This window comes from Mustelus asterias, chromosome 4, assembly GCF_964213995.1.
Source record: "Mustelus asterias chromosome 4, sMusAst1.hap1.1, whole genome shotgun sequence".
In the NCBI taxonomy this organism is placed as follows: domain Eukaryota; kingdom Metazoa; phylum Chordata; class Chondrichthyes; order Carcharhiniformes; family Triakidae; genus Mustelus; species Mustelus asterias.
Genome location: NC_135804.1, coordinates 16787837 through 16815156, shown reverse-complemented (window position 1 = coordinate 16815156; position 27320 = coordinate 16787837). Strand labels below are relative to the sequence as shown.

The 27320-nt window shown below is 43.3% G+C and overlaps 1 protein-coding gene across 1 annotated transcript in view; it reads right to left on the bottom strand.

The window, feature by feature from the left end:
• The window catches only part of LOC144492419 (rifampicin phosphotransferase-like), a 103715-nt gene extending 81277 nt beyond the window's left edge, over window positions 1-22438 (bottom strand). Inside the window, 10 exon segments of the mRNA XM_078210428.1 lie at window positions 4292-4419; window positions 5574-5623; window positions 10329-10384; window positions 10945-10962; window positions 10965-11059; window positions 15981-16094; window positions 17035-17103; window positions 17703-17842; window positions 20308-20442; window positions 22103-22438. Of these exon segments, the coding sequence (XP_078066554.1) occupies window positions 4292-4419; window positions 5574-5623; window positions 10329-10384; window positions 10945-10962; window positions 10965-11059; window positions 15981-16094; window positions 17035-17103; window positions 17703-17842; window positions 20308-20442; window positions 22103-22438 (1141 nt within the window).
• Window positions 22439-27320: the final 4882 nt, after the last annotated feature.

The window sequence follows — 27320 nt, the reverse complement described above, 5'->3', positions numbered from 1 at the left end:
GATAGGGAGATGGATCTGTCGCTGGGCCATCCCTGTGTGGATCCTGTGGTAAGGAAGAGGGGGTTAACTTGGGAGTTTGTGGCTGGTTATGTCAATGCTTTCCTTAAGCACCCTCACTCACCCTGGCACCAAAATTAAACTTTTTGTTTTGGGTCTATTCTGGTCCTGGTCCACTTTCTGCGGTGGGTCAGGCCTGGTGGGAAAAAAGTCACTGGTGCCCTCTTGTTCAGCTTTCCTACTAAATAAACCATCAAACAGAATGCCCACAACATCACTGAGACACAACATGCATATTTAAGAATGAACCCTGCCAGATTTCGGCAGATGAGTATGTGAAAATTGGAAGCCTCCAAGGATGTGTAGGTTAGGTGGATTGGCCATGCTAAATTGTCTCTTCGTATCCCAAGATGTGTAGGTTAGGAGGACTAGCAGGGTACATATGTATATGGGGTTACGGGAATAGAGCCTGGGTAAGATGCTCTTTTGAAGAGTGATGGGCTAAATGGCCTCCTTCTGCACTGCAGGGATTCTATGATTCTGGCGGGTAAACCAAATGATTTTAACTTCCTGTCCGTCCATAATGGTTGATGTGTGGAGTTAAAATCACCTCTCTGATTCTAAATTTTTTTTGGAAAATTTGATTTCTTTCTTGTCTAACATAATCGATTCTTGCAACTTTACAGCCCTCCATTGACTTGCTCAGCTGGATCTTCATGTGTGAATCTCAAAGTTGAGTGTTAGGAAGAGTTTTTGAAAATATTCCTTCACAGGATGTGGGCACCATTGGCTAGGCCAGCATTTATTGCCCATCCCTAATTTCCCTTGAGAAGGAGCTGTCTTACTGAACCACTGCAGTCCACGTGGTAGATGCATTGACAGCGCTATTAGAAAGGGAGCTATAGTATTTTGATCCAGTGAAAGCGAAGGAATGGTGATGTGATTCCAATTCAGGATTGTGTGGCTTAGAGGCAACTTGCAGGTAGTGATGTTCCCATGTACCCGCTACCCTTGTCCTTTTAGTTGGTAGAGGTTGCTGGTTTGGAAAGTGCTGCCGAGAGAGCATTGGTGAGTTGCTGTAGTGCATCTTGTATATGGTACACACGGCTGCCACTGTGCATCGATGGTAGAGGGAGTGGATGTTTAAGGTGGTGGATTGGATGCTAATCAAGTGGGTTGCTTTGTCTTGAATGGTGTCAAGATTTTTGAGTGTTGTTGGAGCTGCACTCAAGCAAGAAAGTGGGGAGTATTCCATTACACTCCTGACGTGTGCCTTGTAGATGGTGGACAGGCTTTGGGGAGTCAGGAGGTGAGTTACTCACCACAGAATTCCCAGTCTCTGACCTGCTCTTGTGCAATGCCACTAAATGTCAAGGAGAAATGGTTGGATTTTCTCTTACCTGGCATTTGTGTGTTATTATCTAACTTGCTACTTATCTGTCAAGCGGCCTCTTAAATGTTGCTACTGTATCTGCTTCTGCCACCTCCTCTGGTGTGGAGATGCCGGCATTGGACTGGGGGTGGGCACGGTAAGAAGTCTCACAACACCAGGTTAAAGTCCAACAGGTTTATTTGGGATCATGAGCTTTTGGAGCATTGCTCCTTCCTCAGGTGATGAAGGATCAGGGCTCCGATCACCAGTTGAAGGAGCAGCACTCCGAAAGCTCTTGATTCCAAATAAACCTGTTGGATTTTAATCTGGTGTAGTGAGACTTCTTACTGTGCCCACCTCCTCTGGGAGTGCACTCCAGGCATGTGCCACCCTCTGTGCAAAAAACCCACCACTCACATCTCCTTTAAACTTTCCCCCTTTTACCTTGAAGCTATGTGCCCGAATAATTGACATTTCTACCCTAGGAAAAGAACTCCGACTATCCATTCTATCCACCTCTGCCATAATTTTGTAAACTTCTATCAGATTGCCCCTCAGCCTCCAACATTCAAGTGACAACAAACCAAATTTGTCCAATCTCTCCTCACAGCTAATACTCTCCAAAAGAGGTCGTGACTTCAGTGTTGTCTGGCAATCTTGGGTATCTTTCACACAGAGTGGGGTGGACAAGAAGATGTGCCTTAAAGTCTGTGTGAAAAGCTGAGCCCCCCTCCCCTCCCCCCCTAACTGGCACTTCTCCCCCCACCCACCCCCAACCTCCCACCTGCCAACCAGCCTGCCATGTAAGGTTACCTCTTCCCAGTCTTTGAGACCTCCAAACTCCAGCTGCTGAACTCAATCAAAAGCCGTTTTATCCTCTATCTCCGCTACTTACGTTACAAAGAAAAATGACAAAATTATGAAGAACACCTAATTGTTTTTAAAATGCTTCTGTGTTTCTTTTCCATGGCCAGGATTTTACAGTCCCGCTGCAGTGTGTCTCCCCCTGGTGGATCCAGCAGGCCATCTATATTGCCATTTGCTGCGGTGAGGATGGGAATATCCCACCGGGCAAGAGACACCATAAAATCGTAGTCCATGGTTTTACAGACAGTAGTACAGGAGATATGCCTTGAATTCCTAGAGATTCCTAGACGGTTGGCACGCTTGAAGACAGCACAGCAAATGGGTGGGCTGGGGGTGGGGTGGGGGGCGGGAGTCAGGGTCATGCAGGGTCCCACAGGCTGACTGCAATTCCAGTTGGCCTCAAACGCGAGACCTGAAATGGCCACTGAATTGCTTTAATTGGCTACCTGCTGATTGTGTGAGCCCTTGTGGGCGGCACGGTAGCACAGTGGTTAGCACTGCTGCCTTGTAGTGCCAGGGACCCGGGTTTGATTCCTGGCTTGGGTCACTGTCTATGCAAAGTCTGCACATTCTCCCCGTGTCTGCATGGGTTTCCTCTGGATGCTCAGGATTGCTCGCACAGTCTGAAAGACGTGCTGGTTAGGTGCATTGGCCATGCTAAATTCTCCCTTAGTGTACCCAAACAGGTGCTGGAGTGTGGCGACGAGGGGATTTTCACAGTAACTTCATTGCAGTGTTAATGTAAGCCTACTTGTGACGTAACAGAATAAACTTAAACTTAACCTCCCCGTCCCACCCCTGGGAAAGTGACCCAGCGCTGTCCTCCGCATATGGGGCTGAAAATATTGCCCCAATTCTGATTGTTTTGCGTGTAATCCAGAGAAATTAAAGCCAGTTGTTGCCGAACCCAGCGGCTGGCTGGCTGAGACCTGGCAGGGCACTAATCCGGAACCACTAACTCTTAGATTCCACCCTTACCCACCAGACACCTTTACCCAATCAGAAAAACAACCCCTTTTAGTTGATAATATCCTGGTCAAAATGGGATTGAAAATAAATGGATATCTCCGTCAGCCTGGCTACTTCACAAAATTATTATTTTCCTGGACATTTGCTGGGCTTGTGGCGTGCGAGCTTCTGGAAGTTTCTGTGCAGTTTGAAAGTAGACAATGGCTAACACCACACACTCCTTGCATTGCACAGGGGACAACAGTGGCGTGGTGGTATTGTCACTGAATTAGTCATCTAGAGACCAGCGCCAATTCCCTGGGGATCTGGGGTTTGGATCCCACCATGACAGATGGTGAAATTTGAATCTAATAAAATCTGGACTCAGAAGTCTAATGATGACCATGAAGCCATTGTCAATTGTCATAAAAACCCATCTGGTTCATTAAAGACCTTTAGTTGTCTGAATACCTTTAATTAGCAAGCTGTTGGAAGTTATAGGCTGTCACTGTCTGAAGAGAAATAATAGCTCCAGGCCACCTGCACAATCTACTATCCCACTTCACCAGAAAGAACTCATGAAAACTGTGAACTACTGGAATATTAGAAATTGTGCCTTCAAGACTGATTCAACCATTCGTGCCTTCCCAGCTGAAATCTCATTTCACTCTGGGCAATTTTATTGTGGGCTGTCCCTCAACATAGGTCTTTGTGTGTGTGTGTGTGTGTACGCGTGTGTGTACACATATGTGTGTGTGTGTGCATGTGCATGTGTGCTCATGCATGTACGCCTGTGTGCACACATACGTGTGAACTGCCGAGAATATCAGAAGGGGTGAAGTGAAAGAACATCTTCCTGAGCATCAGAACATTAGAAATTCAAGAGCAGGAACTCTCAGTTCATTGAAACCGGTTGCTGAATTTCACAGTAAATGTCGACTCACATTAATCGAAATACAGAAAACTAAAGATAGCACGATCTGGTAAAGAAAGAGATGACAGAAACATCAGCAGGTCTCAAAAAGATGAAGTCTGAATTCTCAAAGATGCTCTTCCATTGTTGAAATCACAGGTGAATGTAGCAGCTGACACATTGTCTCATCTCACCTGCTGTAAAGCGGAATCTGTACAGGTCAGCAATGATCCCGTCATCAGCAATATCCGCTAAAGAAGCATCTGACCAGTCAATCGCAGCCTTCCTCCCATTTGGAAACATCACATAACCTATATTCATACTGGAAGGACATCATTAAGCATTTACAAATTGTGGTAAACCACTGTTAGCTTATTACCTGTATATGTGACATGCCTGGACACATCCCTGCCGGCCCTACCCGAGACTCCTCCCCCCCGGTCCAGGTATAAAGGCGACTGCTCCCCACCCCCCTGCCTCAGTCTGGACCAGTTCATCGGCATGGGTGTGCTCCAAGTCTTTTGCTAATAAAAGCCTATTTGTTCTTGCATACAAACTCGTCTTTGCTCAATTGATGGTGCATCACAAATCAAATGAGTTCAATCCCCTTTTGATCTTTATCTGTACTATAAAAAAACTGCAAGTCATTACATACATACATATCTGCATTGTTACAAAAATCAGAAGGATTTCATGATTGCTGTGACGCATTGATCACCATAAATTCTCTTGAGACTAGGAAAAGGAATGTCAACTGAAATTTGGGATGGGATTTTCCAGCCATCGCTGCCGGGGGGATCTTCCAGCCCTGCCGAAGTCCATCCCCCCCACCCTGTGACGAGTTCCCCAACAGTGGGACAGGCGAACCACGCAAGATGCCGTACACAATGATGAGGCTGGAAAATCCCACCTCCAGCCAATGACGAGCCGCCTCTGTAAAACACACCGTGGGTGGGTGGGGTGCTGGAAAATCCCACCCTCAGTTTTGGAAACGATAAACCAGTGCCTCTTACTCAGGATCAGAGCCCGAAATAGAAGGCAGCCTCAGTGAAGCAAAGAGCAAACTCAAACGTAACAAAATTCAAATGGGACCAATCTGACCATCCATATAATTTAACTTCCCCCTGAGGGCGGCCAGAAGATTATCCTTTCGGCAGTGACCTACCTTAGGCAGACACTGACGTCAAATCCTGGGAATGTCAGATTGCCATTCCCTAACACATTCCTTCTGCCTGAGAGTGCGAGAAGATGGAAACTTCAAAAGAAATTGGTCGAATCAAAATTGGTTTTGAAGATATGTCAAGCCAAAGAGTAGAAATGGAGAATTAACCTGTTCCATTTTCACAAATGTCAAAATATCACGGTCTACAGGTCTAACAGCTATAAGACGAGCTTTCAAAATCAATTCGCTGCCCTCAATTCTATGGCTGAGGCAGACCCTTGAAGTGAATTACAAGATGCTTGCGTAATACTTACTGTGTGATGGTTTGAAAGGAGAGGCACAACAAATTTACTGATATCCCATTCTGTTGAGAGAAAAAAAAACCTGTTCTTTTACTGCTTAGATTCCTGAGTGAAGAGACACAGACTGTAATGCAGGACACCATCAGGTTAATGAACAGCAGGAGGGAAGACAAGATAAATTGAAGGGCAGTGGTTAAGGGCAGCATGGTGGCACAGTGCTTAGCACTACTTCCTCACAGCGCCAGGGACCTGGGATCGATTCCTGGCTTGGGTCACTGTCTGTGTGGAGTCTGCAAGTTCTGCCAGTGTCTGCGTGGGTTTCCTCCAGGTGCTCCGGTTTCCTCCCACACTCCAAAGATGTGCGGGTTAGGTGGATTGGCCATCCTAAATTGCCCCTTAGTGTCAGAAGACTAGCTAGGGTAAATACGTGGTGTTATGGGGATAGGGCCTGGGTGGGAGTGTGGTCGGTGCAGAATGGCCTCTTTCTGCACTGTAGGATTCTATGATTCTATGAAGTGATGACAAGGTTTTCATAAGAATGTTGAAGAAAAGAGATACTGAGATGCTGTTTTGAAAGAAAGTTAAACAATTGGAATTACATACTGCTGATGGAAAGGTAAAATTATGTACATGCTTCAAACTCTTTGCACTTTTCTGGAAGGGCTTAAGCTGTGCTGGTTAGGTTGATTGGCCAGGTTAAAAATTGCCCCTTAGAGTCCTGGGATGTGTGGGTTGGAGGGATTGGCGGGTAGATGTGTGGGGGTAGGGCCTGGGTGGGATTGTGGTCGGTGCAGACTCGATGGGCCGAATGGCCTCCTTCTGCACTGTAGGGTTTCTATGATTTCTATGATTTCTATGATGTTGTCTGTAAATAACGCATGACTGCCTAATTCACTCGAATACAACCTCTTTACCCAATATGTACTTAAACATTGATGTTAACCTGTTTATTTTAAACAGTTAAACATCTTCATTGAAACAATTGAATTGCTTATGAAGTTATTCGGCAAGGTAACCTTCAGACAGTTTAAGTTCAAGAATTTGAATTACTGTCTTGGAGGAAAACACAGTGAGGAACAATCCATTGACATAGTCCGAAGCATCATTGGTGGGTGGGATGAGGGAAACAGGAAGAAGATTCTTGAGATCTTCCTTTCCTTCTCTATGAACGGTATGCTTTGTGTAGCGCGCAAGAAACAACCATACTTTTCGCTGTGTAGTAATACATGTGACAATAATAAATCAAATCTAATTGAATCAGATTAGCAGGACTAACTGGGTGGGAAGGACAGCAAGAGAGGAGGAGTTGCTGCTTGTACAGAGGAAGCAACGGATGTCTTGAAGATCCCTTTCAAACATTCTGAGAGAGGTCCAGCTGGTGATTGGGGAAAGCAAAGGCCGAGGAACAGAAACCAAAAGAGAAAACGCTGGAAAACCTCAGCAGGTCTAACAGCATCTGTACGGAGAGAGAAAAGGAACAGGGCCGAGGAACAGAGATGGGTTGGTTTAGGAATTTGTGATGCAAATTCTCAAAGAGGAGAAAAATGAGCGGACGATAAGAGAAGGAGTGAATCGTTAGGAGGGAAGGTCCTGAGAAGGACAATGAGACACTCTTTGGGAAAGAGTGAATCTCGAACACACTCGAGATGAAGGACATCTGGGGTGGGATTTTCTGGCCTTGCTCGCCCCAAAACCAGAAAGTCCCGCCTGAGGTCAACAGAACTTTGCATGGTCTGGCCCCCGCCTGCTATGATTCCCGTGGCGGGCGGGACAGGAAAATTCCCCCCCCCTGGTATTGGAGGGTGTCCAGTTGAAACAGAGAGCCAATGAGAAGTGGAGAGTTGACCATGAATCAGCAGAGTTTGATATAGAGAGCGACTAGAGGCCTGCGGTAGCCTCGGGTAATAACAGTGGAGATCCAGTCTACCAGTGAAAGAGCAAGAAGCCAAGGAGAATGAGAGGGAAATCTACAGAGTCAATGAAGGCACAGATTTGTGTTTTTTTTTTTTATTTATTTACGGGATGTGGGCGTCGCTGGCTAGGCCTGCATTTATTGCCCATCCCTAATTGCTGCAGTCCACGTGGTGAGGATTTATAAATACCACTGATTGAATTACATTATAAAACCCCATGTGAACTGTGCATTTCTTGCAGATTAGAGTCATAGAGGTTTACAACATAGAGACAGTCCCTTCAGCCCAATTTGTCCATGCTGCCCAGTTTTTACCACTATGCTAGTCCCATTTGTCTGTGTTTGGCCCATATCGCTCTATACCCGTCTTACCCATGTAACGGTCTAAATGGTTTATGAAACACAAAATTGTACCCGCCTCTACTACGACCTCTGGCAGCTTGTTCCAGACACTTACCACCCTCTGTGTGAAAAAACTGCCCCTCTGGACCCTTTTGTATTTCTCCTCTCTCATCTTAAACCTATGTCCTCTAGTTTTAGACTCCACTACCTTTGATTGTAGACAGTAAGACCACAAATTAAACAGGAGGGCAAGTCTGGGCAACACTCAATGTTCTTTTGTTTTTGCAGGCTCTAACTGCACGTCTCCCAGTCATGCAGACATTTCAGACGATCGTCCAGGAATTAACGAGTGTATAAACTCTCCAACAGCGCCAACATATTCAAATTCTTGGGGGAATCTCGATCCAGGGACAGGGTTTTAAAATAAAAGGTCTTCCATTAAAGATGTAGATGAGGGGTAACTTCTTCTTACAGAGGATGGTTTGTCTTTGGAATTCTCTCCCACAGAGAGCAGTGGAGATTGGGTCATTAAATCTATTCAAGGTGGAGTTGGACAGATTTTTGATCGATAAGGGAGTGAAGGGTTATGGGGACAGCAGGAAAGTGGAGTAAAGGTCACAATCAGATCAGCCACTTTATTATTGAACGATGGAATGGGCTTGAGGGGCCAAATGGCCTATTCATATTTCCTCTGAGTTTTATTAATTAATTTATGGGACGCGGGCATCGCTGGCTAGCCCAGCATTTATTGCCCATCCCTTGAGAAGGCGCTTGGTTCGCCCACAACGCTGTTAGGGAGGAAGTTCAACGATTTTGACTCAGTGACAGTGAAGGAACAGTGATATATTTCAAAGTCAAGATGGTGGTTGGCTTGGAGGGGAACACCCAGGTGGTGGTGTTCCCATGTGTCTGCTACCCTTGATGCTATCTAAACGGTAGCAGTTGTGGGTTTGGAAGGTGATGTCTCGGGAGCCTGGGTGAGTTCCTGCAGTGCACTCTGTCGATGGTACACACGGCTTCTCCTGTCATCGATGGTGGAAGCAGTGCAGCAATTGCAGTTTGAGAAGCCAGTCCACCCCCAATTACTGGAGAGTGGAGCAGAGGTTCCCAAGGATGAATGGAGTCAGCAATCATTGGAAGTAAGTGAAAAGCAGCAAAGCAGAGAATACACAAATTTCAACACAAACTGCCTTCAGACTTCAGCTGAATGGTGCAAAATCTTGTGATTAACAGAGATGTGAAACTGTTTATATTTTCCTGATTTGTCACCCAACACTACACTAGGTGAGCAATGTAACTGAATTCATTTCTTCAACATTAGAGGGGAACTAGCTCTTCAATGAAGTCAATGAAGTCAATGCTTGCCTTTATAGGATGGGGCATAGAGTATAAAAGTTGGGGTCTGATGTTGCAGTTGTATAGAACGTTGGTTCGGCCACATTTGGAGTACTGCGTCCAGTTCTGGTCGCCACACTACCAGAAGGACGTGGAGGCTTTGGACAGAGTACAGAGGAGGTTTACCAGGATGTTGCCTGGTATGGAGGGGCTTAGTTATGAGGAGAGATTGGGTAAACTGGGGTTGTTCTCCCCGGAAAGACGGAGGATGAGGGGAGACTTAATAGAGGTGTATAAAATTATGAAAGGCATAGATAGGGTGAACGGTGGGAAGCTTTCCCCCGGGTCGGTGGTGACGTTCACGAGGGGTCATAGGTTCAAGGTGAAGGGAGGGAGGTTTAACACAGATATCAGAAGGACATACTTTACACAGAGGGTAGTGGGGGCCTGGAATGCGCTGCCAGGCAAGGTGATGGAGGCGGACACACTGGGAACATTTAAGACTTATCTAGATAGCCACATGAACGGAGTGGGAATGGAGGGATACAAAAGAATGGTCTAGTTTGGACCAGGGAGCGGCACGGGCTTGGAGGGCCGAAGGGCCTGTTCCTGTGCTGTACTGTTCTTTGTTCAAGATTATTATTGCTACATTGTCATTTTGTTCTTGTTAAAAATCAATATTAAATTGTACAATTAATGTCTCAAAGTACCCCTATGATGTCTATCTCTATGTTCAGTTAGTTTTCTAGTTCAATTAGTTTTACTGCTTAAGTGTGAGTGATGGTATTGGGCCGGTATAACACCAGGAAGATATCTGTACTTCCTGGGAGGAATAATCGCCATGATGTGGAGATGCCGGTGTTGGACTGGGGTAAGCACAGTAAGAAGTCTCATAGCCTTTAACCTGATATTGTAGGAATAATAGTCTCAGAGGAATCCATACAATAAGCACAGTTATTTTAAAGTAGTTATTAATCTGTTTACATAAATAAGTAATTGATCATTTAAATTACGCACACAAGTGTATAATGTTAATGTGTTAAGCAAAGCACAGATAACGCTGACAAGGAATTGAACCCGAGCATTCTTTACACAAGAGCAGAAATTAAACTGACATTAAAATGAGTCAGCACTCTAAATTATCTCAAACCAGCCATTAAAAAATTATAACCTCTTACCTCAAAGTGTACAATAAATGCAGCGTAGCGATAGATATCAGCCCAATTCCAAATACCTAAGACACATTGACACAGAAAACATTGTCTTAAGATAATCAGTGAATCTAATTTTAAAGTAAAATTTTGGCGCAATATAAATAATCCAAACATAATGTTGGCATGATCACAGAAGACATCATAGAATCACAGTGCAGAAGGAGGCCATTTGGCCTATCGAGTCTGCGCTGATCACAATCCCACCCAGGCCCTATCCCCATTACCCCCTGCATTTACCCTAGCTAGTTCTCCTGACACTAAAGGGCAATTTAGCATGGCCAAGCTATCGAACCCACACATCTTTGGACTGTGGGAGGAAACCCACGCAGACACGGGGAGAATGTGCAAACGCCACTCAGACAGTGACCCAAGCCAGAAATTGAACCGGGTCCTTGGTGCTGTGAGGCAGCAGTGCTAACCACTGCGTGGCATAGAGTAAGATTTTTTACATGTATATGACATACTTTTCCAATAAAATTGCAGAGCGTATTAATGTAATTCAGCAGATTTCAAACCACAAATACAGTTTGTTAAAATGTTGACTCTGAAGTGTTAGATAATGAAAGTTTACTTTTCTTACCATAAGAATGGCTCCTCAGCCTCTCAGCAGAAGTTCCTTTCTCTCATGCCCCTCAATGTTTAGCTCCCCCACAAACTGACCCCACTGTTCATGGTGTGACAGTTGTTGGCAGCACCTAAATGCATATAGAGTGATAGAAATGAGGGCACAGTTACTTAACCCATCGCATGTGCCTTGGTGCTGCTCCTTGAACCCTTCTAATCCTGTTTCCTGCTCGCTGCCGCAAAACTTATTGTATCACAGAAAACCTGAGAGGTGATCACGCGACTCACAAATCTGAAATCTGGTTTACAAGTAGCTCAGTGGCAGTAGAAGTCTGACTGGAGAGGAAGGGAACATGCAGAATTTGTGAATTTTCCTCAAGGGGAAATATACTCATTGGTGCTTTTTAAAAAGTTAATTCATGGGACATGGGCATCGCTGGCTGGGCATTTATTACCCACCCCCAATTACCCTTCAACTGAGTGGCTTGCTGGGCCATTTCAGAGGGCAGTTGAGAGTCAACCACATTGCTGTGGCTCTGGAATCACATGTCGGCCAGACCAGGTAAAGACTTCCTTCCCGAAAGGACATTAGTGAACCAGATGGGTTTTTACGACAATCGACAATGCTTTTATGGTCATCATTAGATTCTGAATTCCAGATATTTTATTCAAATACCACCATCTGCCATGACAGGATTCGAACCCGGGTCCCTGGAACATCAGCTGAATTTCTGGATTAATAGTCTGGCGATAATACCACTGGGCCATCGCCTCCCAGAGGCATAAGGAAAATGGATGCCAAGTCACTAGACAATTTAGGAAGAGAGATGTTGTCCAAAGAGATGGATCTGAAGGAACAGAAGGCATTGGGGAAATGGAGGGTTTTGGAGGGGATTTCAGAGAATAGAAGCTTGGTATAGGATACACATAAGGGGGCCGATTCTCCTAAAAAAGTTCTAAGTGCTGAATTTGCAGGAAAACTGGTGTAAATCACGATTGTTTTTTCAGTGGGAGTTCAGACTCGAATCTCCCACACTCTCTGCAATTGCAGAGATCACAATTTGGAATATCATTAAAAGCTCGGGGGGCAAGGCCTATTCTCGTTGGAGTCTGACAGTTCCGGGCCTCTGCACATGTGCGGAGCACCCTGATCTCCAGTCCCCCCTCCTCCTAGCAATGACGATCCCCCCACCACTCCCCATCACCTGACCCCCAGGAAGTCCCAATTGCCCCCCTTCACTCTAGTGGGGTCTCCCGCTAATTCCCCAAAAGTGAGGAGCTAGTCTAAACCCCACTGGAGTGAAATTGCACTGATGGAGTGGGAGATGCTAGCGGGCCCAGAGACGTCAGTCCCAGGTCCACTAAATGACATTTAAATAACATTAAAATAAGATTAAAAGAACTTACCTGATGTTCCCGCCGGTTTTCAGCATGGTCCCGACCGCGTTGGATATCTGACGCGCGGCGGGAACACACGCACGAATCCCACGAATCGGCCCATACGCGATTCTCCCGGCCTGATCCCATGTCGGGATGGGAGAATCGCCCCCAAGTATTTGAGTATGACTGTTACAAGTAATCTGCAGTTTATGAATCATGTGGCTCAGGCAGTACAGCGGGAAGAAAACATTTTACGAGGCTCTGAATGCATCCTTTTTGAGTCAGCGTTATCCTAAACTTTGTAAGCAGCTGTTTTGGCCACATCTGGAGTACACATGGAATCCCCATGTTCAGAGAAATATACAGTTAATAGAGAGAGTGAAAAGACATGTGATCAGGAAAATGGAATGCATGAGGGGAATACTTTATGAGGAGCGTTTATAAATTCTTGGATTACGACAATGGATGCCAAGTCACGAGACAGTTTAGGAAGAGGAGACTGATTTTTGATTTAGTTGAACTTTATAACTTGATACACGACCTTGCTACCTCTGAGCCTGAAAAGTTCTTTACTCGCAATCACAGTATTTACACAGTCCTCAGTATAAACTACAGAAATTTGGTTCATGTCTTTATATTCACAAGTTTTTTTCACCTAGAATTGTTAATAGTTGGAATGCTTTGCCAGATTTTCTTGTGAATGATGAAAACTTTTAGAAGACTTGTCAGTCAATGGGTTATTTGAGTGTTGTTTCTTGCAGGAAAACCGGTGTGTTTCTTTCCAGATTTTATAACACTCTGCCAGAAAAAAATCAAAGGGGTGTGTTTCATGTCATCATACAGTGGGCGGGGGCCTAAACACGCCAGCAAAACCCAACTGCACGGAGATCAGGGCGCCATCTTTAAAGATGTCGCTCTGATCATAACCTGTATAAACATCCCCCTCAGCCCACCATGGAGATCTCAGGGGCTCCCTTCCCCACCCCCCATTGGAGTCGTTCCCTTCTCCACCCCCGACACATTGCAATCATCAGCCCAATCTCCCCCCACCCCAATCAATGGCCCTTTCACCCTCTCCCCCCTCCCCCCCCCCCAACCCCGATCATCAGCTTCCTTCTCCTTATCCCACACAAATCGTTGCAGGCAAGGGGATGGGGAATATCCAAAATCACATTCTCGCAGGCGAGTACTGCGACTTGCGGATCTTGAAGCCGACATTCGCACAGACAGCGAACATGGGTTCAATATCACCCCCATAGTGTGATTTCTATGTATGTATCATCTGATGTCGTTGACGGTTTTGGTTTTAATACTGCGTCTGTGTGCCTTGTACAGTATGACAATAAAGATAAATAAAGTTCGAGTTAATGAAACAAATTATGGGAAATTCACTGGGTTGGAGAATGTTTGAAAACTGACAATGGGAAATGACATGGAACTGAAGCACAAAAGTGAATGTTCTGAAGTTGGGTCTTTGTGGAGTGTGGAGTGGGGCGGGAGGGGTTGTTGGGATCTCCATTCATCAGTGAGGACAGATATCTTGGGCATGTTTTTCCCTGTCAATGTATTAAGGATACGGAAATAACCGCAGACAGAAGAGACACAGCAACAGCAATTTGGATGAGGTGAAGTCTATGGAGAAAGAGGCTGGGGGTCTCCAGGAGATCATTTGAACAATTGAATCTGAAAGTGACTAAGGCAGAAATGAGGGCTTGTGTAGCACTTGCGCAGAGGTAAGTATGAAAGTGGGCAATGGTCTGGAAGGGAAATGTGAGTGAGGGGAGGTCATACAAAGTCTAATTCAGCTTGCACCACTGAAATGGGAGAGAGATGGACAAGGATATGGAGGTAAAATGGAAGAAAGGACAAAGAAAAGTACAGCGCAGGAATAGGCCCTTCGACCCTCCAAGCTTGTGCTGATCATGATGCCCAAACTAAACTAAAAAAATCCTTCTACCCTTATTCGTGAGGGGCAACGATGAAGAAAATAGATTTGATCAAGAAAGATGAGGAGGAATAATGCACTGTGAATCCAGTCAGTACTTGTAGCAAATTATAAAGCTGTATAGCACATTACAATAAAAATGTAAGGAGTTTATAAATAGTGGTCAAATAAAATAGTGCCTATTACAATTAGATATCCATTATTGTGAGAAATTGTCTCACATAGATTCGGTTGGAGGCTTTTAAGTATTTTAGCCTTGAAACTCAGTTTATAAAGCAGGAAGTACTGGAAGCACAAAATAACCAGCAGCTTCTGGATAGAGAAAAGGGCCGGAATTCTCTGATGTCATACGCCCCACCACCGCTCAGTCAAATCTCCATTCACAACAGCGCGACCGGAGATTCCCAGCTGCAGACAAGGTTGGATAGCTAAATAGGGCGGCACGGTGGCACAGTGGTTAGCACTACTGCCTCACAGTGCCAGGGACTCGGGTTCAATTCTTGGTTTGGGTCACTGTCTGTGTGGAGTCTGCATGTTCTCCCCGTGTCTGCGTGGATTTCCTCTGGGGTGCTCCGGTTTCCTCCCACAATCTGAAAGACGTGCTGGTTAGGTGCATTGGCCATGCTAAATTCTCCCTCTGTGTGGTGACTAGGGGGTTTTCACAGTAACGTCATTGCAGTGCTAATGTAAGCCTCCTTATGGCACTAAAAAATAAACTTTAAGAAAACTCTAAACATGTCAGAGAACTCGCCATTTCAGTCTACGACCAACATGTTAACTTGCTGTTCCATTTCTCAGAGCCTGACACACATGGTGAATATTTTCAGCAGTGTCCATTTTTAAAAATGTAGTAAAACATTCCAAGCTGCTTCACAGGAGTGTTGAAAAGAAAATGACATTAAGCCAAGGAGAACTGATGGGGAAAGATTTCAGGAGCTTCCTAAAGGATAGAGGTAAAAGGCAAAGGGATTTAAGGAGGGAATTCCAGAGCTTAGTGTCCAAGCAATTGAAGGCATTCTCAAATGATCCTCGAACAGTGAGCAGTTTGGCTGAGGTTAGCAGACCCCAATAGTATTTTACCTAGTCCAGTCAGATCTATTGATGAATGTCAGAGAGTTTTACAGCATTAAAAGAGACACTTTGGCCCAACGTGTCTGTATTGGCCATCAAGCACCCATCTATTCTAATCCCATTTTCCAGCACTTGGTCCATAGCCTTGTATGCTTATGGCAAAACCAGTTATTCACTATAGACATTTCTTGAACCTGAAGAATTGGAGACGAGGGCTATGGCAAGGGAACAACCAGAGAGGGGAAGATTAATGGTTTTAGTGCGGTCAAGGACATCATAGGTGGAGGTGAGGGTTTGGTTGAATAGATCAGTAACTATAGAAATATCATGGTAATTGGGGGGCCTTTAGCTAGACAGTTCAGAATGTGGATGTGGAAGTACAGTTAGAAGTGATGTGACTGAGTTTTCTCCTGGCACAAATACATAATGAAGTGGGCTTCAATTGGGCAAGGGGGAACAGGAATGGTAAAAAATTCAAAAAAAGTGATGGAGATGACTTGATCTACATTTGACATGACAGAATTAGATAGACCATGTGAAATGGCAAACTTAAGATGGGGCTGTGAACATGGGTAGGAGAATTTATATGAATAATCATTTAACACATAAAGGGTTGACTGATTGGTGTTAAGATACTTCTAATAATCTGTACTCACAAATTCATGTTTACAAAGAATCTTCTGTTCCATTTCTCCTTTGCAATGCCCCGAGCAAGTGCCCGAGGATGGATGTCAGTATCAAAATCAAACACGCAGGTAAAAGCTGACCAGCTGAGGAGAAAAGATATTAATTCGTCAAGTGATACAGCACATTGGGTGTTGAAGCTTTCATTACCATGTTTTACAAATCAATATTAACAGCTGTAGGTAATGTAGATGGAGGGTTAACTGGTAAAGTGTCAGGTATAATTTAGAAGGAAAAGCTAAGGTGATGCAAGGTATGTCTGTGTTGAGCAAAGAATATTATTATTAGTATGAAAACATTATCTGATCTTCCCCATGAATACCACAAGTTGCTTTTAAACATTTCATGAGCATTCTGAGGGTGACTTTTGTCTCAGTACTTGCTCAGTTTAAACGGCGAAGAGGACAGAGGAAATGGCATGGGGGTTAACTCAACAACTTACTCTTAGATTGCAGGTCATCTAAACTATCGTGTGGACCTGGATTTAAGTGGTACACACTCTCGAAATGGGCAAGAGTGCCCTTTATACATGCAAATTGAAGCAAAAGACCCTTGCCCATGTTGGTTCACCAGTTCTTGAAGTCATGCAGTCAGGAGACTCTCATTTCCAGTGATGTCTAAGAAATTCGAGATGCTTCTTGGGCAATGAGCTCTCGAGGGAACTCTTTACTCTTCTATTCTTGGCAAGGCTCTAACAATACATTGTGAGGCAGCAGTGCTAACCACTGTGCCACTGTGCCACCCATATGAATTAATAGCTGCAGTACAGAAGGAGTATCACTGACATTTGTCCTTGCAAAATGTTTCGTGCTACATTTATTGCTAAATTGTGGTTGGGATCTTCAGGTCCAAACGTTTTAAACTCCATTTCCACATTAATAAGCATGAATGTCCTCACTCAAACCCATTCTAAAATAAAGTAATGGAGATCAGGTTTCAAGCTCAGAATGGTCATGCATGTTCATTATCACACAGAAATGAAAAAATGCTCCTTAAATTATTTTTTTCATAATTTATTTAACGTACATAAATCCAAACTTGACATGGAGAAGTTCCCCTTCCTCTTCACTCCACTCATATCTGCATGACCCCTTTCTGTAGAACAAAAATATAAAATTACATAAACAGAACAGAAATCCGTTAACACCACTCCCAAACTTTAAGCCTGTTGACCACATTTCCAGAAAGTGCTGTAGATGACTGCTAAATATATCACAAAATGTTTATGTTTAAGTATATCTATTAGTGTCACAAGTAGGCTTACATTAACACAGCAATGAAGTTACTGTGAAAATTCCCTAGTCGCCACACTCCAGCGCCTGTTCGGATACACTGGGGGGAGGATTTAGCATGGCCAACACACCTAACCAGCACGTCTTCCAGACTGTGGGAAGAAACCAGAGCACCCAAAGGAAACCCATGCAGACTCGGGGAGAAAATGGCAGGTTCTGCACAGACAGTGACTCAAGCCAGGAATCTAACCCAGGTCCCTGGCACTGTGAGGCAGCAATACTAACCACTGTGCCACCATGCCGCCCATCTATGTATAGTAAAAGCACACAAGTGTTTTTTCAAATCGACCCTTTCCGGTCTGCTTGTTGAGTTGGATGTAAAAGATCCTCTTCGAATATCTCTTGCAACGTGAGCAATATCACGTTACTATTGGAAACTGCTAGGTTTTAACCAGGACTGACCTCAGAAGCCCATTAAAGGAGATTTGCCACCGTTGATTTGGTTCAAGACATTCCAGTTTTAGACCACCTCCACTCCAGCATTTCTCACTCTCTGCACGGACGATTGCATCTGGGTGGACAGGATGTTGAAAGGTTGAGAGCTTTACTATTACCATAGCCTTCACAAAGATATTGAGACATTGCATCAGTGTAGGAATTTATTATGCAAATAACATCTACCCTGGTTGAGGGTTCCTGTATAGGGTAACTTTTGAAGGCCCTCACAAAATGTATGTTGACCAGAACAGGGCACCTCAATTTTTGTTAACTTTTCTTTTTCTTTTTCCTTTAGCCCATGTGTCTCTTTTGAATTCCTTAAACCAGCAAATCTCTGAAAGTTCAGTATCATTTGAATAAATTAAAACCCAAATTACTGACAAATTCCATTAACATCCTTCACATATTTAAGCTTGAAGTATTTAAGCTGATGCACAGGACACAATTTGACTGTATACTTGGGAGCGTATTCTTTCTGCCTTTAATGTCCTTAACAATAAATACTTAATATGATACAGTGGAATTATATTGTTCGTGGCCTGCTCTTGCAAATTTACTCCATAAGCGTCAGCTTGCCCAATTGGTGCTACTCTCATTTCTGAACTATGGTAGTGAGTTAAAGACCAATCCCCATGATGATTGCAGCATGCGTTTCAGGCTGACAATATTATACTGAGTAAGTATTACAATGTAGGAACCACCATGAAACCATGACAACATCCACCTGTTCAGGTGAATATTGAAGATATAATTTCATTACGCGAAGAACAATGGGAGGTTCCTGGTAAACACAGTAAGAAGTTTAACAACACCAGGTTAAAGTCCAACAGGTTTATTTGGTGGCAAAAGCCACACAAGCTTTCGGAGCTCCAAGCCCCTTCTTCAGGTGAGTGGGAATTCTGTTCACAAACAGGGCATATAAAGACACAGACTCAATTTACATGAATAATGGTTGGGATGCGAATAATTACAGCTAATCAAGTCTTTAAGATACAAACAACGTGAGTGGAGAGAGCATCAAGACAGGCTAAAAAGATGTGTATTGTCTCCAGACAAGACAGCCAGGGAAACTCTGCAGGTCCGCAGCAAACTACCCAGCCTTCAGGAGAACAGTGACCACGACACCACACAACCCTGCCACAGCAACCTCTGCAAGACGTGCCAGATCATCGACACAGATGCCATCATCTCACGTGAGAACACCATCCACCAGGTACACGGTACATACTCTTGCAACTCGGCCAACATTGTCTACCTGATACGCTGCAGGAAAGGATGTCCCGAGGCATGGTACATTGGGGAAACTATGCAGACGCTGTGACAATGGATGAATGAACACCGCTCGACAATCACCAGGCAAGACTGTTCTCTTCCTGTTGGGGAGCACTTCAGCGGTCACGGGCATTCGGCCTCTGATATTCGGGTAAGCGTTCTCCAAGGCGGCCTTCACGACACACGACGGCGCAGAGTCGCTGAGCAGAAACTGATAGCCAAGTTCCGCACGCATGAGGACGTCCTCATCCGGGATATTGGGTTCATGTCACACTATTTGTAACCCCCCACAGCTTGCCTGGACCTGCAGAGTTTCACGGGCCGTCTTGTCTGGAGACAATACACATCTTTTTAGCCTGTCTTGATGCTCTCTCCAATCACGTTGTTTGTATCTTAAAGACTTGATTAGCTCTAAGTATTCGCATTCCAACCATTATTCATGTAAATTGAGTCTGTGTCTTTATATGCTCTGTTTGTGAACAGAATTCCCACTCACCTGAAGAAGGGGCTTGGAGCTCCGAAAGCTTGTGTGGCTTTTGCTACCAAATAAACCTGTTGGACTTTAACCTGGTGTTGTTAAACTTCTTACTGTGTTTACCCCAGTCCAACGCCGGCATCTCCACATCAGGTTCCTGGTAGTCATGATGTGGAGATGCCGGCATTGGACTGGGGTAAACACAGTAAGAGTTTTAACAACACCAGGTTAAAGTACCAAATAAACCTGTTGGACTTTAACCTGGTGTTGTTAAAACTCTTACGAAGTTCCTGGTATCTAGGCCAACATTCTGCCCTCAACCATCACCACCAAAATGAAAGATCATCTAGTAATTGAAATTATTTCCAGGTTGTCAGGATTCTGCTACACACAGATGTTTATGGTATTTGACCATTTACCACTTCAAAAGAAATTCATTGCTTGCAAGTGTTACAAAAATACTATTTTAAAAAATTATTTGGTTAAATTAAAGGAAAGCAGATCAGTTCTTTTTGTAACCATGTGGTTTGGTCTGTTCTCGTTAAAATGAACATTGAGCAGAAACAAGGCATTTACAATAACAGGATTAGGTATATTGTGTTTGGCATTGTGCATTAATGTTGAAAGTATTAATGAGATATAACAGATAAATGAATAATCGGTATAATAATAACATGCATATTGTCAAAGAATATATTAAATTCCATGTTCTGCAATTACATGCAATTATTAATGTAAAATTGCATCGTTTAATAAATGTGAATTATTGCAGCAAGATACATAATGCTATAGTTATCTATAGCTAGAACCAAAAATCTTTACCTCAAAGTTTCCAATCCCTTCAACTCGAAGGAATAACCAGATTTCACACAAGCCATTTGGTCTTCTGCAGAGACGGAGTACAAATAAGGTTTTATCTGTTTCCGTGAATCCTATGAAGTCAACTGAGTTGATAGCCTGGACAAATGTAGAGTAGAAAGAGTTGAATCATTATGTGCCAAATTTGAAGCCATTTATCTGTATTAATACAATGATTTAACGGAAAATGATGGTACATCTTTCTTCTACATGTACTTGTTTAGCTACCACTTAAATGCCAGTGGCTTCAATGGCTCCAATATTCCGACATCCTCTCCTTTAGATGAGGAAGACGTGAATATACTGCCTCTGAATTTCTTTTAAATAAACATTTATTATAACAACATTGGTCACAATACAATGCTGAAGATTGAGGACACAACTATACAAAGCATAAGCGTGATGGACTGAACAGTCTCCTTTTGGGCCATAACTGTTTCTATGTTGCATTTAAGACCACGTATGTGATCTGATTAAGCATAGTTTATTTCCTTATTATGAACTTGAACTGAAAAACCAACCACCTTTGTGTACAGAACTTTCAAACAAAGCGAGTTCATTCTAGGTCTTACCCTCCAACAGATGCCAATAGCTAATATTATTTGATGTCTGAAGGCAATAAGCATAAACTATTGACCACTAAAATCAAAACTTTGTTTCTATTGTGTATTCACTTTCCAAATTAACCTTTTGCCATTTTTTCAATCCTAAAAATAGATTCATGTCTTATTATACAACACTAACATTTTATTACTTGCAATTTGCTCAATTCATTCTCAGTCTCTTGCTTGTAGGAGACAATCACTGTCATTTAAGTTGGTAAGGTATTTATATTCTGTTCTGTAGGATCATCTAATTACAGGGGAACATAGACACAAGACAGTATAAAAATTGGGAGAACAGAAACCATGAATAGTGTAACTGCTGGAATGTATTTTTGTGGAATTTCTGTGGAGAGTATAGGTATGGAATAATGGAACTGGAGAATGCTGGATATGGGCAAGAGTAACTTTGGAGGCTACCAGTATGAAAGCTGAAGCTGATCTCCAGTGACATTTTACTGTTGACTTATAAATCCAAGATTTTTAAAAATTCAATTTATGGGACATGGGCTGGCTGTCCAGCATTTATTGCCCATCCCCAGTTTTCCTTGAGAAGGTGGTGGTGAGCTGTCTTCTTGAATAAATATGTGGCTTGCAAGGCCATTTCAGAGTTAAGAGACAACCACATTACTCTGGAGTCATATGATGGCCAGATCAAGTAAGGGCAGTAGATTTCCTTCCCTAAAGGACATTAGTGAACCAGATGGGTTTTTCTGACAATCAACAATGGTTTCATGGTCAACAGTAGATTCTTAATTCCATATATTTCCTTATTGAACTCAGATACCATCATTTGCTGTGGTGGGATTCGAACTCAGGTCCCCAGAACATTAGCTGAGTTTCTGGATTACAAGTCTAGTGATAATACCACTCGGCCATTGCCGCCCCCCCAGTATCAATTAACCAATCGTTTATCAAAGCTTAAGCATGTCTAACCTATCATTCAGTTGACTTTCAGAACTATAACCAATTGTGTAAAACTGTTCCCATAAAACTGTTGTGAAATTGAAGACTCCCGCAATCTCTACAAAAGAGAAGCAATATTCTTTAGAAGATGAAGTACACAGTCTGCTTGGAAATATTATATGAGGTAAATAAAGGTTCAGAGAGTAGACTGCTTCAAATAACATGAAGCTTCCTAAAATAAGTAGCCTTACCTGAGGGTGGCTTAGTAACTTTGGAACACATGCCATTTCTTCAAAGGAAAGTCCCAGAAATGTTCCAGTCTCTCTACTTTTAGTTCCATCTTTTCCAAAGCCGAATTCTTCTTCTCTGTTGCGACCCAACCCCATCTTCTCTCTGTCCTGGTCAGTTTTAGAACTGGTCCCATTTTTCCTCCGGTTAATATGGCACAGGATTACAAAAATTAACTCTTTCAACGCATGCCATCTCCCTGGAATGGAATATCTTCCATTTAATTGTTCTGGGTCTCCCAGACTCTTCGCTACATAGATGCAAAGGAAAGCTGTCACGAGCAACAAAACACTGATCATATTGGCCAGAGTGTGTAACAGCCTTTCCGTGCAGTGTCTAATATATGGTAATGGTTGCTTAATGATGTGCGCAAGTGTAGTGAAACATTGAGCTGGTTCCTTCTGCTCAATGCAATGTTCCACTCAATGTCTGACATGTAATGGAGGAGGTATTTCACCAGGGGAAAGGGGCAAGTTGCTTCATTTTTTACAGGTTCTTCCTATTTGGCAAACCCTGAAATTGACCTGTAATAGCTCGTAACTTTGAACGAAAAGCACTTTTATGTCAAATTATGAACCATGTTCATTTTTATTGTTTCCAATGTGATAAACAGACTTGCAACGCAAGCCTACGTGAAGCATCTTAAATCTCTAGGAATTACATACATTTCTATCCATTTAAATCGCCAGAGATTACACACATACACCCACACACACAGTATATTATTTCTTAGAATGTACAGATAATGTAAGCAATAGACCATTCTGCCCAGCATTTCTGTGCTGAGGTTTATGCTTCACACACACGTCCTCCGATTTCTTTTCAGCAAAGTCGATCAGTATAATCTTCAGACAATACCAACACTGATCAAGCACAGTCCACGACTCAATGGCCATAAGCCAGATATACAATAACCATAGAAACATAGAAGATAGAAGCAGGAAAAGGCCATTTGGTCCTTCAAGCCTGCTCCGCCATTCATTACGATCATGGTTGATCATCCAACTCAATAGCCTAATCCTGCTTTTTCCCCATAACCTTTAATCCCATTCGCCCCAAGTGCTATATCCAGCCGCTTCTTGAATACATTCAATGTTTTGGCATCAACTACTTCCTGTGGTAATGAATTCCACAGGCTCACCACTCTTTGGGTGAAGAAATGTCTCCTCACCTCCGTCCTAAATGATTTACCCTGAATCCTCAGATCTCCTCTCCTTTCCCAGGCTATTCCAGCAGCAATGCAAACCCATAATGTTGGTATTATTATCCTGCCTTTCTATAAACAGACAAGATCTGAACAAAGTTTAGTCCAATAAGGCAGAATCAAGCATGACCGCTCCAGGCTTCATGCTTGACCTTTCCCCCTATCACTTCATCTCTTGAATTGCTATTTTAAGGACCACAAAATTCATTCCTGACTTCGGGCAGCATATTATCAACTCTAAAACCCTAAATTCCACTTCTGGGCATTCTTCTCAAGACAGATATCCTGTACCATTCTGCAGAGATATTCCAATAGTCTTGCTCCTTAAGTCACTGCTTGAAACATCAATTCTACAGAGAGATGGTGGCAGAGTGGTAATGTCACTAGACTAATCCAATAGGTCTAGGCTGATATTCGTGGGAGATGGGTTCAAATCCACCTACTGCAGCTGGTAGAATTTAAAATTGAATTAACAAATCTGTCAAAAGGTAATCTCAATAATAATGACTTTGAAACTATCAGTAATTGTTGTAAAGACCAACCTAGTCTGTTAATTTCCTGTAGGGAAGGAAATCTTCCTGACACATAGAAATGTGGTTGATTCTGAAATGATCTAACAAGCTACTCAATTCCAGGGCAAATAGGGATGGGTGATAAGTGCTGGCCTTACCACATCCCATAAAACATTTTGGTTTATTTTGTGGTTAACATGTTAATTAGGGTAGATAGTTGTTCACACTTGTCTAATTAAATGTGTGCCACCTCTAACGAAGGATATATAATAATGTTTGACAATGGATACATATTTAGTTTGTTGTTATTGTAATAACTCCATGGAGGTGAAAGTCCCGTCACCAAGTTACTTTATTTACACCTTACATCTGTACACAGCCAGCTCTCCAGTTGCTCCCTGCAGAATGCAGGCTGGGAGTCTGACATACCTGCTTTAAATAGGGAGCATGAGGCTCCCTGATTTAACCATTAATTAGGACTCATCAGGTAGTTCATACTCTAGCAAGCCAGTTCATTAGCGTGGTTGAAGTTATCACAATTATCAAGATTCTTTTTGGAAGATTTAGTACGATGGCTGTTAAAATTCTTATCTGAGAAAGCTGCTGACTATTGTAGAATCATTTAGAATGTAAATTATAATGCTCTATTTCCTTTCTCTACTTTTTAAACCACCTTCTTAAAGTCTTCTCTTCCACCTCCTTCACCAAGAAGTAGAAAGAACTCTAGGATTTTTTTGATTGAGGTTGAGACTATCCGATCTGCTTACTCTGTCAATTCCATCCCTTAACCTGGGTCCACCAGCCCAAGCTCCCTCTAAGATTCCTCCCCAATTTACTGAATGAACATTTCCTTCTCTAGTTTCTCTCCTATTTCTCCTCATGCCTTTATCTTGTCCATGAGACCCACTTCCTGATCTCTCTCAACATTATTCCCACTAAACTATTAATGTCACTTCCTGGCTCCCATGTCTCCCAACATTGTAAATAATTGTCTCTTCAGGTTATGCCCCCCTCCCCTTCAAATTCACTCTCATAATCCGCCCCTTAGAAACAAAGCAGTTCTTGCTGTGTCTGTTTTTCCAAGCTACCACCCCATCCCCAATCTCCCTTTCCTCTGCAAAGTCCTTGAACATGTCACTTCTCAAATTCATGCACATTTTTCCACGAACTCCATATTTAAATCATTCCAATTAGTTTCCACCTTTGCCATAGTACCAAAATGGTTCTTATAAAAGTTACAAATGATATCCACTGTGACAAAGGTAAACTATCCTTCCTCATCCTTCTCGAGCAACTATTGACACAATCATATCTTCCTCCAACTCCTCTCCACTGTCATCCAACTGGGTGGGATTGGATCTCCTGGTTCTGTTCTTATCAATCTATTCATAGCCGGAGAGTCATCATCAATGGCTTCTCTTGCCAATCCTCCACAGTTACCTCTGGTGTCCCCCCACCAAGGATCTATCCTTGGACCCCTTCTTCTTCTTATCGACATACTTCATCAAAGTGACATCAGCTGAAAGCACAACATCGGTTAGTACATGTGCGCTGATGACATCCAACTGTCTCTCACCACCACTTATCTCCCCTGTCCAACCGTCTCGATGTTGTCAGGCCGACATCCTGCATTGCACGATCAGAAACTTTCTCCGATTAAACATTGGGAAGACTGAAGCCATTGTTTTTCAGTTCATGCTACAAACTTTTCTCCCTCGTCACCAATTCCATTGCTCTTCTTGACAAATCTGAGGCTGAATCAGGTTGTTTGCAACCTCAGTGTTGCGTCAGGAAAAAGATACAAAGGTCTGAGGTCACGTACCAACCAACTCAAGAACAGCTTCTTCCCTGCTGCCATCAGACTTTTGAGTGGATCAACCTCGCACTAAGTTGATCTTTCTCTACACCTTAGCTTTGACTGTAACACTACATGTTGCACTCGCTCCTTTCCTTCTCTACGAATGGTATGTTTTGTCTGTATAGCGTGCAAGAAACAATACTTTTCACTGTATCCCAATACATGTGACAATAATAAATCAAATCAAATTAAATATAAGCTTTCAAAACACATATCTGATCTGGGGTCGGGGGGATGGATCAGGGAGGATGCCGGTTCATTGAGGGTGTCATTCAGGTTGGCAGGGGGAGGGTCATCCTTTGGGTTGGGGAATGTCGTTCAAGTCAGTGGGGTGGTGGTCAGGTTGTCGGGAGAAGTGGGGGAAGAAATCCTGTGTGGGTGAAGAATATCATGGGGAGTTTGTTTAGTTGGGGGTGGGGTGAGCGGGGGAGGGCGTCCCCTGGCATTTTGAGAATGTGTGGGTGTACCATGCAGGGTTCGTTTTGGATGTTTAAATAGTTAGTCTGAAAGTAGAAGCGCTTTTTTCCTTCTAACTTTTTCAGAGTAACGTTGAGGGTATAACTGGCAGAACCATCTGCAGTTAGCCATTTAAATCACTTTGTGAGATGATTCCCAGTGCAGAGCAATTAGATATTGAATTATAGTATCCCAACAGTGCAGAAGGAGGCCACTCAGCCCATCGAGTCTGCACTGACCACAATCCCAGAGGAAATTAGTCCTTCTAGAGCATTCCTGGGTAAACCTTTAGGTGGTAACATCGTAGAAGCATTCCCTAGCACTCCTTTGGCTCGTGAAATCCAAATGCTGGGGAACCAGGAAGCCCAATACCTTTGTGAAGCATCTTGGTACATTTTATGACATGAAAGGTGCTACATAAATACAAGTTGTTGTGAAATAAAGCAGCATGAGGGCAACTCATGAATGGTATAATATTCAACGTAAGAAAAACACTCAGCCACTGTGAAGATTCTTAAATGCACCAGTTACTTTGGTTAGATGTAATGTTAATATTGAAATTAAAAGTCGCAAGCAAGCTCAACAGTGTAATGTTATTCTGTATCTTTGGGTGGCGCTATGACTACAACTAGAGGAAAAAGTCAAGTTTTGAAATCATATTGACTTGAAACATTAACTCCATTTCTCTCTCCACTGGTGTTATCAACTGTGATTAAATGTGTTCTTGAGGGTTTCATTACATTACTTGTCCCAATGCCCCAGCCACTTTTTGGCCAACACATCCATTCTTGGTGGAACGGTGGCACAGTGGTTAGCACTGCTACCTCACAGCACCAGGGACCCGGGTTCGATTCCCGGCTTGGGTGACTGTCTGTGTGGAGTCTGCACATTCTCCCTGTGTCTGTGTGGGTTTCCTCCGTGTGCTCCTGTTTCCTCCCACGGTCCAAAGATGTGCGGGTAGGTGGATTGGCCATGCCAAATTATCCCGTAGTGTCAGGGGGACTAGCTAGGGTAAATGCATGGGGTTATGGGGATAGAGCCTGGGTGGGATTGCGGTTGGTGCAGATTTGATGGGCCGAATGGCCTCCTTCTGCATTGTAGGATTTTATCATTCTTGTGATGCATTGCCTTCAACGCCAATTGGAAAACAA